This window comes from Lissotriton vulgaris, chromosome 4_1 (genome assembly GCF_964263255.1).
Source record: "Lissotriton vulgaris chromosome 4_1, aLisVul1.2, whole genome shotgun sequence".
NCBI classification, from domain to species: domain Eukaryota; kingdom Metazoa; phylum Chordata; class Amphibia; order Caudata; family Salamandridae; genus Lissotriton; species Lissotriton vulgaris.
In genome coordinates this window covers 2,138,575,322-2,138,590,889 of record NC_141691.1, presented here as the reverse complement: position 1 = coordinate 2,138,590,889, position 15,568 = coordinate 2,138,575,322, and the positions used below count along the sequence as shown (strand labels likewise).

At 54.4% G+C, this 15,568-nt stretch overlaps 1 protein-coding gene across 1 annotated transcript in view; it reads right to left on the bottom strand.

Moving 5' to 3' along the window:
• The window catches only part of LOC147725242 (nicotinamide N-methyltransferase-like), a 149,750-nt gene extending 135,810 nt beyond the window's left edge, over positions 1-13,940 (bottom strand). The window contains exon 1 of the mRNA XM_086966555.1: positions 13,780-13,940. Within this exon, the coding sequence (XP_086822681.1) occupies positions 13,780-13,930 (151 nt within the window). The 5' untranslated portion in view covers positions 13,931-13,940. The remainder of the gene's footprint in view (positions 1-13,779) is intronic.
• Positions 13,941-15,568: the final 1,628 nt, after the last annotated feature.

The window sequence follows — 15,568 nt, the reverse complement described above, 5'->3', positions numbered from 1 at the left end:
GGGCTTCTACCTGCTCGGGCTGTGGGAGTAGCTGTGGGCCTCTACCTGCTCGCGCTGTGGGAGTAGCTGTGGGCCTCTACCTGCTCGCGCTGTGGGAGTAGCTGTGGGCCTCTACCTGCTCGCACTGTGGGAGTAGCTGTGTGCCTCTACCTGCTCGCGCTGTGGGAGCTGTGGGAGTAGCTGTGTGCCTCTACCTGCTCAGGCTGTGGGAGTAGCTGTGTGCCTCTACCTGCTCGGGCTGTGGGAGTAGCTGTGTGCCTCTACCTGCTCGCGCTGTGGGAGTAGCTGTGTGCCTCTACCTGCTCGCGCTGTGGGAGTAGCTGTGTGCAGCTGTGTGCCTCTACCTGCTCGCGCTGTGGGAGTAGCTGTGTGCCTCTACCTGCTCGCGCTGTGGGAGCTGTGGGAGTAGCTGTGTGCCTCTACCTGCTCGCGCTGTGGGAGTAGCTGTGTGCCTCTACCTGCTCGCGCTGTGGGAGCTGTGGGAGTAGCTGTGTGCCTCTACCTGCTCAGGCTGTGGGAGTAGCTGTGGGCCTCTACCTGCTCGGGCTGTGGGAGTAGCTGTGGGCCTCTACCTGCTCGCGCTGTGGGAGTAGCTGTGGGCCTCTACCTGCTCGCACTGTGGGAGTAGCTGTGTGCCTCTACCTGCTCGCGCTGTGGGAGCTGTGGGAGTAGCTGTGTGCCTCTACCTGCTCAGGCTGTGGGAGTAGCTGTGTGCCTCTACCTGCTCGGGCTGTGGGAGTAGCTGTGTGCCTCTACCTGCTCGCGCTGTGGGAGTAGCTGTGTGCCTCTACCTGCTCACGCTGTGGGAGCTGTGGGAGTAGCTGTGTGCCTCTACCTGCTCGCGCTGTGGGAGTAGCTGTGGGCCTCTACCTGCTCGCGCGGTGGGAGTAGCTGTGTGCCTCTACCTGCTCGCGCTGTGGGAGTAGCTGTGTGCCTCTACCTGCTCGCGCTGTGGGAGTAGCTGTGTGCCTCTACCTGCTCGGGCTGTGGGAGTAGCTGTGTGCCTCTACCTGCTCGCGCTGTGGGAGTAGCTGTGTGCCTCTACCTGCTCGCGCTGTGGGAGTAGCACACCTCTACCTGCTCGCGCTGTGGGAGTAGCTGTGTGCCTCTACCTGCTCGTGCTGTGGGAGTAGCTGTGGGCCTCTACCTGCTCGTGCTGTGGGAGTAGCTGTGTGCCTCTACCTGCTCGTGCTGTGGGAGTAGCTGTTGGCTTCTACCTGCTCGGGCTGTGGGAGTAGCAGTGTGCCTCTACCTGCTCGGGCTGTGGGAGTAGCAGTGTGCCTCTACCTGCTCGCGCTGTGGGAGTAGCTGTGGGCTTCTACCTGCTCGGGCTGTGGGAGTAGCAGTGTGCCTCTACCTGCTCGGGCTGTGGGAGTAGCTGTGGGCCTCTACCTGCTCGCGCTGTGGGAGTAGCTGTGGGCCTCTACCTGCTCGCGCTGTGGGAGTAGCTGTGGGCCTCTACCTGCTCGCACTGTGGGAGTAGCTGTGTGCCTCTACCTGCTCGCGCTGTGGGAGCTGTGGGAGTAGCTGTGTGCCTCTACCTGCTCGGGCTGTGAGAGCAGTGGGAGTAGCTGTGGGCCTCTCCCTGCTCGCGCTGTGGGAGTAGCTGTGTGCCTCTAGCTGCTCGTGCTGTGGGAGTAGCTGTGTGCCTCTACCTGCTCAGGCTGTGGGAGTAGCTGTGCGCCTCTACCTGCTCGCGCTGTGGGAGTAGCTGTGTGCCTCTACCTGCTCGGGCTGTGGGAGTAGCTGTGTGCCTGTACCTGCTCGCGCTGTGGGAGTAGCTGTGTGCCTCTACCTGCTCGCGCTGTGGGAGTTGTGGGAGTAGCTGTGTGCCTCTACCTGCTCACGCTGTGGGAGCTGTGGGAGTAGCTGTGTGCCTTTACCTGCTCACGCTGTGGGAGCTGTGGGAGTAGCTGTGTGCCTCTAGCTGCTCGGGCTGTGGGAGTAGCTGAGTGCCTCTACCTGCTCAGGCTGTGGGAGTAGCTGTGTGCCTCTACCTGCTCGCGCTGTGGGAGTAGCTGTGTGCCTCTACCTGCTCGGGCTGTGGGAGTAGCTGTGTGCCTGTACCTGTTCGCGCTTTGGGAGTAGCTGTGTGCCTCTACCTGCTCGGGCTGTGGGAGTAGCTGTGTGCCTGTACCTGCTCGCGCTGTGGGAGTAGCTGTGTGCCTCTACCTGCTCGCGCTGTGGGAGCTGTGGGAGTAGCTGTGTGCCTCTACCTGCTCACGCTGTGGGAGCTGTGGGAGTAGCTGTGTGCCTTTACCTGCTCACGCTGTGGGAGCTGTGGGAGTAGCTGTGTGCCTCTAGCTGCTCGGGCTGTGGGAGTAGCTGTGTGCCTCTATCTGCTCAGGCTGTGGGAGTAGCTGTGTGCCTCTACCTACTCGCGCTGTGGGAGTAGCTGTGTGCCTCTACCTGCTCACGCTGTGGGAGTAGCTGTGTGCCTGTACCTGCTCGCGCTGTGGGAGTAGCTGTGTGCCTCTACCTGCTCGCGCTGTGGGAGCTGTGGGAGTAGCTGTGTGCCTCTACCTGCTCACGCTGTGGGAGCTGTGGGAGTAGCTGTGTGCCTTTACCTGCTCACGCTGTGGGAGCTGTGGGAGTAGCTGTGTGCCTCTACCTGCTCGGGCTGTGGGAGCTGTGGGAGTAGCTGTGTGCCTCTACCTGCTCGCGCTGTGGGAGTAGCTGTGTGCCTCTACCTGCTCGCGCTGTGGGAGTAGCTGTGGGCCTCTACCTGCTCGCGCTGTGGGAGTAGCTGTGTGCCTCTACCTGCTCGCGCTGTGGGAGTAGCTGTGGGCCTCTACCTGCTTGTGCTGTGGGAGTAGCTGTGTGCCTCTACCTGCTCGCGCTGTGGGAGTAGCACACCTCTACCTGCTCGCGCTGTGGGAGTAGCTGTGTGCCTCTACCTGCTTGTGCTGTGGGAGTAGCTGTGGGCCTCTACCTGCTCGCGCTGTGGGAGTAGCTGTGTGCCTCTACCTGCTCGTGCTGTGGGAGAAGCTGTTGGCTTCTACCTGCTCGGGCTGTGGGAGTAGCAGTGTGCCTCTACCTGCTCGGGCTGTGGGAGAGTAGCAGTGTGCCTCTACCTGCTCGCGCTGTGGGAGTAGCTGTGTGCCTCTACCTGCTCGTGCTGTGGGAGTAGCTGTGGGCTTCTACCTGCTCGGGCTGTGGGAGTAGCTGTGGGCCTCTACCTGCTCGCGCTGTGGGAGTAGCTGTGGGCCTCTACCTGCTCGCGCTGTGGGAGTAGCTGTGGGCCTCTACCTGCTCGCACTGTGGGAGTAGCTGTGTGCCTCTACCTGCTCGCGCTGTGGGAGCTGTGGGAGTAGCTGTGGGCCTCTACCTGCTCGCGCTGTGGGAGTAGCTGTGTGCCTCTACCTGCTCGGGCTGTGGGAGTAGCTGTGCGCCTGTACCTGCTCGCGCTGTGGGAGTAGCTGTGTGCCTCTACCTGCTCGCGCTGTGGGAGCTGTGGGAGTAGCTGTGTGCCTCTACCTGCTCACGCTGTGGGAGCTGTGGGAGTAGCTGTGTGCCTTTACCTGCTCACGCTGTGGGAGCTCTGGGAGTAGCTGTGTGCCTCTACCTGCTCGGGCTGTGGGAGCTGTGGGAGTAGCTGTGTGCCTCTACCTGCTCGCGCTGTGGGAGTAGCTGTGTGCCTCTACCTGCTCGCGTTGTGGGAGTAGCTGTGGGCCTCTACCTGCTCGCGCTGTGGGAGTAGCTGTGTGCCTCTACCTGCTCGCGCTGTGGGAGTAGCTGTGTGCCTCTACCTGCTCGCGCTGTGGGAGTAGCTGTGGGCCTCTACCTGCTTGTGCTGTGGGAGTAGCTGTGTGCCTCTACCTGCTCGCGCTGTGGGAGTAGCACACCTCTACCTGCTCGCGCTGTGGGAGTAGCTGTGTGCCTCTACCTGCTCGTGCTGTGGGAGTAGCTGTGGGCCTCTACCTGCTCGCGCTGTGGGAGTAGCTGTGTGCCTCTACCTGCTCGTGCTGTGGGAGTAGCTGTTGGCTTCTACCTGCTCGGGCTGTGGGAGTAGCAGTGTGCCTCTACCTGCTCGGGCTGTGGGAGTAGCAGTGTGCCTCTACCTGCTCGCGCTGTGGGAGTAGCTGTGTGCCTCTACCTGCTCGTGCTGTGGGAGTAGCTGTGGGCTTCTACCTGCTCGGGCTGTGGGAGTAGCAGTGTGCCTCTACCTGCTCGGGCTGTGGGAGTAGCTGTGGGCCTCTACCTGCTCGCGCTGTGGGAGTAGCTGTGGGCCTCTACCTGCTCGCGCTGTGGGAGTAGCTGTGGGCCTCTACCTGCTCGCACTGTGGGAGTAGCTGTGTGCCTCTACCTGCTTGCGCTGTGGGAGCTGTGGGAGTAGCTGTGTGCCTCTACCTGCTCGGGCTGTGAGAGCAGTGGGAGTAGCTGTGGGCCTCTACCTGCTCGCGCTGTGGGAGTAGCTGTGTGCCTCTAGCTGCTCGCGCTGTGGGAGTAGCTGTGTGCCTCTACCTGCTCAGGCTGTGGGAGTAGCTGTGTGCCTCTACCTGCTCGCGCTGTGGGAGTAGCTGTGTGCCTCTACCTGCTCGGGCTGTGGGAGTAGCTGTGTGCCTGTACCTGCTCGCGCTGTGGGAGTAGCTGTGTGCCTCTACCTGCTCGCGCTGTGGGAGTTGTGGGAGTAGCTGTGTGCCTCTACCTGCTCACGCTGTGGGAGCTGTGGGAGTAGCTGTGTGCCTTTACCTGCTCACGCTGTGGGAGCTGTGGGAGTAGCTGTGTGCCTCTAGCTGCTCGGGCTGTGGGAGTAGCTGAGTGCCTCTACCTGCTCAGGCTGTGGGAGTAGCTGTGTGCCTCTACCTGCTCGCGCTGTGGGAGTAGCTGTGTGCCTCTACCTGCTCGGGCTGTGGGAGTAGCTGTGTGCCTGTACCTGCTCGCGCTGTGGGAGTAGCTGTGTGCCTCTACCTGCTCGCGCTGTGGGAGCTGTGGGAGTAGCTGTGTGCCTCTACCTGCTCACGCTGTGGGAGCTGTGGGAGTAGCTGTGTGCCTTTACCTGCTCACGCTGTGGGAGCTGTGGGAGTTGCTGTGTGCTTCTACCTGCTCGGGCTGTGGGAGCTGTGGGAGTAGCTGTGTGCCTCTACCTGCTCGCGCTGTGGGAGTAGCTGTGTGCCTCTACCTGCTCGCGCTGTGGGAGTAGCTGTGGGCCTCTACCTGCTCGCGCTGTGGGAGTAGCTGTGTGCCTCTACCTGCTCGCGCTGTGGGAGTAGCTGTGGGCCTCTACCTGCTTGTGCTGTGGGAGTAGCTGTGTGCCTCTACCTGCTCGCGCTGTGGGAGTAGCACACCTCTACCTGCTCGCGCTGTGGGAGTAGCTGTGTGCCTCTACCTGCTCGTGCTGTGGGAGTAGCTGTGGGCCTCTACCTGCTCGCGCTGTGGGAGTAGCTGTGTGCCTCTACCTGCTCGTGCTGTGGGAGTAGCTGTGGGCTTCTACCTGCTCGGGCTGTGGGAGTAGCAGTGTGCCTCTACCTGCTCGGGCTGTGGGAGTAGCAGTGTGCCTCTACCTGCTCGCGCTGTGGGAGTAGCTGTGTGCCTCTACCTGCTCGTGCTGTGGGAGTAGCTGTGGGCTTCTACCTGCTCGGGCTGTGGGAGTAGCTGTGGGCCTCTACCTGCTCGCGCTGTGGGAGTAGCTGTGGGCCTCTACCTGCTCGCGCTGTGGGAGTAGCTGTGGGCCTCTACCTGCTCGCACTGTGGGAGTAGCTGTGTGCCTCTACCTGCTCGCGCTGTGGGAGCTGTGGGAGTAGCTGTGTGCCTCTACCTGCTCAGGCTGTGGGAGTAGCTGTGTGCCTCTACCTGCTCGGGCTGTGGGAGTAGCTGTGTGCCTCTACCTGCTCGCGCTGTGGGAGTAGCTGTGTGCCTCTACCTGCTCGCGCTGTGGGAGTAGCTGTGTGCCTCTACCTGCTCGCGCTGTGGGAGCTGTGGGAGTAGCTGTGTGCCTCTACCTGCTCGCGCTGTGGGAGTAGCTGTGTGCCTCTACCTGCTCGCGCTGTGGGAGCTGTGGGAGTAGCTGTGTGCCTCTACCTGCTCAGGCTGTGGGAGTAGCTGTGGGCCTCTACCTGCTCGGGCTGTGGGAGTAGCTGTGGGCCTCTACCTGCTCGCGCTGTGGGAGTAGCTGTGGGCCTCTACCTGCTCGCACTGTGGGAGTAGCTGTGTGCCTCTACCTGCTCGCGCTGTGGGAGCTGTGGGAGTAGCTGTGTGCCTCTACCTGCTCAGGCTGTGGGAGTAGCTGTGTGCCTCTACCTGCTCGGGCTGTGGGAGTAGCTGTGTGCCTCTACCTGCTCGCGCTGTGGGAGTAGCTGTGTGCCTCTACCTGCTCACGCTGTGGGAGCTGTGGGAGTAGCTGTGTGCCTCTACCTGCTCGCGCTGTGGGAGTAGCTGTGGGCCTCTACCTGCTCGCGCGGTGGGAGTAGCTGTGTGCCTCTACCTGCTCGCGCTGTGGGAGTAGCTGTGTGCCTCTACCTGCTCGCGCTGTGGGAGTAGCTGTGTGCCTCTACCTGCTCGGGCTGTGGGAGTAGCTGTGTGCCTCTACCTGCTCGCGCTGTGGGAGTAGCTGTGTGCCTCTACCTGCTCGCGCTGTGGGAGCTGTGGGAGTAGCTGTGTGCCTCTACCTGCTCGCGCTGTGGGAGTAGCTGTGGGCCTCTACCCCCGGACGTCTCTCACGCTCATCTGCCTACCTCCCGCTTCGCGTGCCGGTTGTATCTCAGCAGCTGCTGCGTGTCTATTATTCCACTGCTATCGTATTGTGGCTCCGCAGCGCCCGTGTCACGCTCTCGCCGCAGGCCCCGTCAGCATCGGCCTGTCCCAGCATCCTCAGCCGAATCACCGCTCCAGCCGTTCACCACCTCCCCTGGCACAGACCTTCGCTGATCTCGTTCTCTGAATCACTTCATGGAGTGCCTAATAGTGTCCGCTCTCCGTTTAGGCTCGTGGTGCGCTTTAATATTGGTTCAGGATAGGAATTACATTTGTTTTACTGCCTGGTCTGGCAGGCCATCCCGGCCGTGCGCCCTCTAGCGCCCTCCACGCAGAAAAAAACAGTTGTTGAGAACTTGGGTGTCTGGGTGGACTGCCCTCTATGCTTCGATGCCCAGGCTAAATCAGTGGCAGGCACTTGCTTCAGACTCTTACGTGGCTTAGAGCCCATTTTTGCGTTTTGATTCCCACATGCGCCAGTTGATAATTCAATCCACTGTGCTCTCGAGGTTAGACAATTGCAATGCTCCTAGGGTCTACTAAGACGTGATTAAAAGGCTCCAGTGAGCAGGCGAATGTCCATTTAGGGCAAGAGCACCCGTCCGCTGGAACTCCCTGCCTCTCTCCACTCGGTACATCCAGGACCACTGGGCTTTCAGAAGAGCCATAAAGACCTGGCTATTTTCTGATATTTCGCATTTTTCTCTCACCTACGCTGCTTTTCCGTCTCTAGCGCTCGGACGCCCCATTGCGGGGGCAGCCATACACTTTATAAATATTTTAACATACCATAGGAAGGAGCAACTTCCTACACAAAAATGATCCATAAAATGTGTGCTGCGGATCATAAAAATATTTCTCTTTCTTTTGCCTCCCCACGGAGGCCCAAGACTTTGAAGCATCAAAATTCATGCGTGCTGCGTGAGAATACCCACCGCAGTGGCCATGGAACACCTATATTACGTAGAGTAAGGCGATGCAGCGATTTGCACTGCTTTGAATGACTCCATATTTTCGAAGCCCTTCATGCCATGCAGAGTGGCTTTGCAAGGCTTCATAGATATAATGAGAGATTTGCGTTGTGCATGTACCACGTTGCGTGGCTCAAGCATGGTGCAAAGCCCTTGTAAATGCCCTCTGTTTGATAGTTTGGTCCATCAGCGGTGGACACAAAGTTCTGGATGTGTCCTGTAGAACATCTGGACAGGCCATAAAAATAGAGAACCACTGATAGGTTTTTGAGGGTTACCGCTTAGGTAAAGGCAGCCGCCTTGTCAGGACCTGGTCTCATTTCTTCTTTCAAACAGATATGTCCATAGAATTTAAAGCCAGTCTGTCAGAGATCAGACTTCTATTTCCTGAGTATGAGGTTTGCGCACCAAAGGACTTGAATTTTCTTCCAAAGTGGTTTATCTTGGTTTGGTCAGAAGTGGTCAAAGGCCAGAATATTGTTGCTGAACAGCAGGCAGTTGTGGGGGGTGAGACGTCACATAGCGGCATGCAATCTGTGATGGGACGTGTCTTGAAGAGGTGATGCAGTCTGTCACGCACCGATCGTTCAGGTGATTAATGATTGGTGAGTTAGGTGATTAAGCATGGGGAAAAGAAGTGGCCATGCAGGCTGTCATGGGAGTGGCTGTTGAGCCAAAGTATACCTAACATCTGGCACCAGTGGAACCTCTGAAGTTTCACATCAAGCCCAGCAAAGAGTAGAGAGAACCCAGCTTCTGGCTTAAGAGACAGAGAGGTTCACCGGCCTCAGTGATAGCCACTAAGGAAACCCCATATGGAGTAACTCAGGAGCAAGAGAAGCTCGGATGCTGGCCAGCAGTGAAAGGTACTCAGGAAATATTGAGTAACTCAGGAAACAGAGAAGCCCTCTCCTTGGAAGCAGTGGAAGGTACTCAGGAAATACCATATGGAGTAACTCAAGAGACCGAGAAGCTCAAACTCTGTTTGAAGTGGAAGGTACTCAGGAAATACCATATGGAGCAACTCAAGAGACAGAGAAGCTTGCAGACAATGAGAAGTGGTAGTTACTCAGGAAACACCATATGGAATAACCAAGAAACAGTGAAGCTTGCACCCCGATGTGGCAGGGGAAGGTAGCAGGTAAACCCATACATATGGAGTAAACAGGAGACAAAGAGATGGGCCCCTGGAAGCAGTGGAAGGTACTCAGGAAACACCATATGGAGTAACTCAGGAAACAGAGAAACTCGGCTGCTGGCCAGCAGTGAAAGGTACCATGGAAGTCTGAGTGACTCAGGAGATAGAGAAACACGCCCCCTGGAAGCAGTTTAAAGTACTCAGGAAATACCATATGGAGCAACTCAAGAGACAGAAAAGCTTGCCCACAGGAGGAAGAGGTAGGTACTCAGGAAACACCATATGGAGTAACCAAGACACTGTGAAGCTCGCCTCCCTGGCGGCATTGGAAGGTAGTAGGTAAACACAATATGGAGTAACCAGGAGACATGGCAGCTCCCCCGCTGGCAACAGTGGAAGGAAATCAGGAAACACAATATGGGGCAACCAGGAGACAGAGAAGCTCACCCCCTACCACATTGATAGGTACTCAGGAAATACAATATGGAGTAACTAGGAGACAACAAAGCTCGCCCACTGGCGGCAGTGTAAGGAACTCACAAAACCCCATATGGGGATAACCAGGAGTCAGAGAAGCTTGTGCCCGGGCCACAGAGTTAGGTACTCAGGAAATACCTTTGGAGTAACTCAAGAGACGGAGGCGCTCACCCCTTGGCTGCAGTAAAAGGTACTCAGGAAACACCACATCGAGTAACGCAAAAGGCAGAGAAGGTTCCTCCCTTATGGTATTATATGGCGCTCAGGAAACACACTTTGTAGAAACTTGGGAGATAGAGAAACTCGCCTCCTGGAGGCAGTTAAAGACACTCAGTAAACACCATATGGAGCAACCAAGAGACAGAGAAACTCGTCCCCTGCCAGGAGTTAAAGGTACTCAGGAAACACCACATGGAGTAACCAGGAGATAGAGAAACGTTCCTCCTGGAGGCAATGGAAGGTATGTAAGAAACACCATATGGACCAACCAGGAGACAGAGAAGCCCCCCGCTGCAGTGATATGTATTCAGGAAGTACCATATGGGGCAACCAGGTGACAGCAAAGCTTGCTCCCTGGCGCCAGTAGAAGGTCAACCCTGGAAACAGTGGAAGGTATTCAGGAAACATCATATGGCGCAACCAGGAGACAGAGAAGCTCGCCCTGTACTCAGTGATACTCATGGAATACCAAATGAAGTAAATAAAAAGACAGAGATGCTAGCCCCCTGGGAGCAGTAGAAATGACACAGGAAATACCATTGGAGTAAATCAGGAGACAGTTTGCCTCTTGAAGGCAATGGAAAAGTACTCAGGAAACACAGTATGGCATAACCAGAAGACAGAGATGTTTGCCACGTGGCTGAAGTGAAAATTACTCAGGAAATACCATATGGAGTAACTGAGGAGACAGAGAAGCATGTCACCTGGCAGCAATGGAAGGTACTCGGGAAACACCACATGGAGAACTCAGACGACAGAAAGAGAAGCTTGCCCCCTGACTGCATTGATAGGTACTCAGGAAAAGACATATGGAGTAACCCAAAGGACAAAGAAACTTGCCCTTGACTGCAGTAATAGGTATTTAGGAAATACCATACAGAGTAACTCAAGAGACAGGGATTCTTTCCACCTGGTGAAAGTGGAAGGTACTCAGGAAAAACCATATGGAGTAACTTGAGACAGAGAAGTTCACCCCCTGGCAGCAGTGGTACTTTGGAAATATCATATGGAGTAAGTTAGGAGGGAGAGAAGTTCATCCCTGGTGGAAGCTACTCAGAAAACACCATATGGAGTAACTCACAAGACAGAGAAGCTTGCCCCCTGGCTGCAGTAATAGGTACTCAGGAAATACCATAAGGAGTAACTTAAGAGAAAAAGAAGTTCACCCACTGGAGGAAGTGGAAGGTACTCAGGAAGTGGAGTAACCAGGAAACTGAGAAGGTCACTGTTTGGATATGTAATATGTTGGAATGTACTCACCTTGTAGAATGCTCTCGTGGCACGGTTCCCTGCGTGGAACATGGAATGTTCTGCCTTCGCCAGTTGCTGCCTGGGGGCTGCCTTGATGGGATAAAATAAACGGAGTACTTACATACGGTGGAATTGTACTCCTTTAAAGTCACCCTCTGGCAGCGGTGACAGGTACTGAGGAAACACTACATAGAGTATATGAGTTAAAAAGAATTCCAGAGACTCCTTGAGGCCCTCAGATGAATTGCTGTCAGATGTTGAAAGTTGGAGTGTGCTGCCTTGCTTGTTAGGACCAGAGCAGTTCAACAGGAGATCCTGGCGTAATAAGGATAAAAATGTTGATTTCTCCTCATTGTTTCCTCTTTCTATGGGGCTTTAGCGCCTCCGGTGAGTCACGTACCGGCAGTGGAAGGGGTTTGTAAATAAGCCCCTATGTGTGCTGCCTGCATTCTGCACACACACTCAGAAAGGGGAAAAATCGTCAACACCAATGCAGGCACCATGCTGCACGGGTGCCTGCATTGGTGTTGGGGTGCCAAAACGACAACAGTGCCGGGGGAAAGTACAGGCATGTACCGTATTGCTTAAATAGAGCTCCTTCCGGCAATTTCCCAGTGATGCAGGGCAGCGCAACAAGGTGACTTACTCAGCTGCCCTGTCCCAACATTTTCGTAAATATGCCCCAAAATGTTTGTAAATCTTCCCTTCAGTGCTTACTTTATGTGGTGTGGGGCAAGTGTAGTGCAGAACATTGTGGGAATCACTGAACGGATGCAGGTTGGGTGACAATCGAGGGAAAGACTTGATTAAAAAATAAAAAATCATGACGTAAAAGATAAAGAGTTTATTTATGAGAGCCCTGTGTCACCTTTGCACCACATAACGTGGTACATGCATGGTACAGGGCTCTCATAAAGATTTCTGAAGCCTGCAAAGCCACCCTGCGTGGCACTAAGCGGCCTCATGAATCACGTGTAAGGCGAAGTAGCACAAGTCGCGCGTTGCCCTACTCTGCACTCGGGAGGCGTTCCATGGGCGTGGTGGTGGGATTTTCCTTGCAACAGCCATAGAATTTGACGCTGCCCCAGATTTAGTAAATCATGTAAACCTGAGGAAGACTCAAATACAAACGCCTCTTGAGGTGAGGAGTAACAAGGAGAAATAATATGTTGATGTCTCCTTTTTTTTACCACTTCACATGTGTGACACATTCTGCAGCACACATTGAATGAGTAAAACGCCTCTCAGGATTGTGTTTGTGTAGGACGGTGTCCTTTCCTGGCCAAAAACAATCCCGCTTGCAATGGAGGTGCCCCTGCACCATGGTTTGAGGGCGCCTGCATTGGTGCAAGGGTGCCGAAACGGTGCCATAGCAGGAGAAAGAACAGGAATGCACCAAATTGGATGAATACTGTGCATCTCGGCCCTTTCCCTTTAGTGTAGGCCAGCTCAGGAAGCTGACTTGCTGCACTGCCCTACGCCAAAATCCCATAAATAAACCCCTTCATTTGTTGAATGTCTTGCATTATTGTACTCACTCACCAGGACAGCTTTAACTGCTCATTTCTCGTTAGCTCATCACAAATAAAGAAACAGAGACACGTCTCCATGCTTACTGCATTTTCTTTCAGGCAACGATAAAAAGACCTTAAATCAAAAATATGTGTTATATTGAAGTCTTACATATCAGATAAAAATGTGTCACTCTTGGGCAGTCTGGAAAATAACTTGTAAAACAACAATGTTCTTATATCCTCTAAAGACATTAAAAAAAGTAAACAGTATAAGTTTCAGAGAAGAACAATCCTGGCCCACATTCAGAAAAATCAGAAATGTTCTCAAGTAGCTTTCACACATCGTAAGTTTTTAGGTCGCGCATTTGAGACCTCTTGTATATAATTTAGTATAGACTTATATGTGTATGTACTCTGTAAACTCTGGAGATCTGCCCTAGGACTTGTCTGCTTCTGCGTAGGGACTTTTTTTCTGTTCAACTGCCTCTATTTAACTGTCTTGATAGAAAACGACTAGCATTGGTCAGTAAAATACCAGAATTACTTTAGCATTCTCTAGATTCCAGGCCATTGAAATTGGCTTCCACGAGCACCCGTAGACAATAAAAAAAGTTTTCAATCTTGTGTCTTCAGTGATATGACCACTGAAGGCCCTGATTTTTTGTTAAAAACAGAGCTTTGGACTACACTATTTCCAGCTGAAAGGCAATATTTCCCTCCATGTGTTCCCATACATGGTGTTTCACACAGTCTGGTGCTTACTTTCTCTTCATGTTAAAGGACAGTAGATGTTTCAGCACCGGGGCTAATGTGCTGCATAGCTAAATAGATATGAGGTCCCAAAGGCGAGACCGATTGCATTGCAAATGCTTGTTCTAAATTCACAAGGACTGCAGGCGCAGGTCAGTGCTGCCCACCAGGAGGAGCCTGCGAGTCCTGTTTACTTTTACTCTGAGGCATCTTATGAGACAAGCAGAAATGGCTTTTATCAGTGCAAGTGGCACATTTGCTCCCCTCGCGGGAGAAATGTTTACACTGAGCTGAGAGCCCGTTGTGAATATCCACATCACCTTTATGGGGTTCTGATCCCTTTTTACACTGAACATTGATTTACTCCTGCATTTGAAGGAGTATGCACTTCAGGTTTATGGGGTTCTGATCCCTTTTTACACTGAAAATTGATTTACTCCTGCATTTGAAGGAGTATGCACTTCAGGTTTATGGGGTTCTGATCCCTTTTTACACTGAAAATTGATTTACTCCTGCATTTGAAGGAGTATACACTTCAACTGTGTGGGGTTCTGATCCCTTTTTACACTGGAAATGGATTTACTCCTGCCTTTGAAGGAGTACACCTTAGATCTTTTCCAGAATGAGAACCAGGCAAAGAAAAGTTTGTAAGTACCTACAAACATGCAGACCCACTCCCCCCGGTGGGAGAGCTGCTCCATCTAGCTCACTGAGGCAGCCACCAGGCGCTATGGGGCTGCACTGGTGAGAAGCAGACGGCACATACCTGCTGGGAAGAGCTTCAGCACGTAAGGCAGCGCGCAGATGAAGGAGTCTGCTTTGAAAGGGGCGTGGGGGGACAGCTGCCTCTCCATCACCTCCCTGGGGTTGAAGTGCTCATCGTAGAAGGCCCTGACGTCAGCTGCGGTGGGCGCCATGTCTGCTGCTGCTGCTGCTGCTGTGCTCACCTGCAGCCGCCTATATATCAATACAAAGCCATCTGCATTGCAAATGATCGTCAAACACGAGCTGCTCTGTTTACAGACCCAGGGGCCTTCAGCTCAAACCGCGGGCTTACTTACAAGCCCTGCACGCGGCTGGGACCTCACTTCCTCCCACCCACCTGCGGCGCAAGGGGCTTGTAAATAAGCCCCCTCTAGTTGCTTCTTTGCATTTCCTGATGAAGGTCACCTTTGCGTCGCCCCATGTGACATGCTGCTCTAGTTTTCTTTATTTCTGACTGCCCCGGGGAGAGGGAGCTGCAGGTCATCTCCAGCGCCAGGGGTACTCCTTTCAACAGGGACGATGCCCCATGTCCCTGCTTATCTTTTCCCACTCTTGGCCACCTTGGCTCTCTCTTCCAGACCCTTGGCTTCAGTTAGGCTCTGTCACCCTTTTTTCCATGTATTCTCACTCTCTGGATTAGCTTCTCTTGCTCTTTTTGTTATTTTCCATCCACACAGATTTTTCCCCACTGTTGACCATCCTGCCACTCTCTCACCTGCTCCTCTGCTTCCTGCAGTCTCCCCCACACATTCCAGTCCCGACCGCCGCCCCAGGAATTGCATCGCTCTCTCTAACCCTCCTAATGGTGGCCGCGGCATCGACAGCCATCGTGAAGGTGTTGCCTGGCCCTGCCTTTCCCTGCCTGGCCCTGCCTGGCCCTGCCTGACCACCTTAGATGATTGCTTCAGCCCTCCGGCCGGGCCCAGCTCTTCAGGACCTTGCACCGCTCATGCTCGTCCTGAGAACCACTAACCTCCAGAACACCTCATCTGAGCGTCCTTTTACCTCAGATCACACAGACTCAACACCGTCTCCTACGCCAATGACACACAGCTTATCCTCTCGCTGTCTGAAGACCCCTCCACCACAAAAGCCAACTTCCACAGATGCATGATGAACATCAAAGACTGGACGAAGGACAACTGTCTCAAACGCAGCTCGGACAAGAAAAAAGTAATGAACTTTGGGAACAACACCGCTCCATGGAACGACACCTGATGGTCCAGGGTGCTCGGAACTCCCCGTCCCAACAGATAATGTCCACAACCTCAGCATCATCCTGGATAGCAACCTATCCATGATGAAACATGTCAATGCAGTCTCACCTTCCTGTTTTCACTCAGTTCGCTTCCTACCTAAGATCTTCTGATGGATCCTGGTAAACACCGGAAGGACCGTCTCGCAGGCCCACATCACCAGCAGACTGGACTATGGAAACACGCTCTATATAGGAATCACTGCACGCCTCCTGAAGAGGTTCCAGACAATACAGAACTGAGCAGCAAGACTCATACTCGACCACCCCAGAAGGACCACACCTCAGCCGGGATCAAGAAACTACCCTGGCCCGATTCAAAAGAGATGCCAGTTCAAGATGCTGACCGACACATACAAGGTCCTGCACAATGAAGGGCCAGTATACATCAACAAATGCCTGACCCGGAGGAGGAGCTTCGCGCGCATTCGAGATGGGCGCGTGAGCACAGGGCTCCCGAGACCATCGCCACCCTCTGCATATATCCTGAACGATATCCTGATTACGAAGAAGGGTTGTTGGAGATGAAACTCAG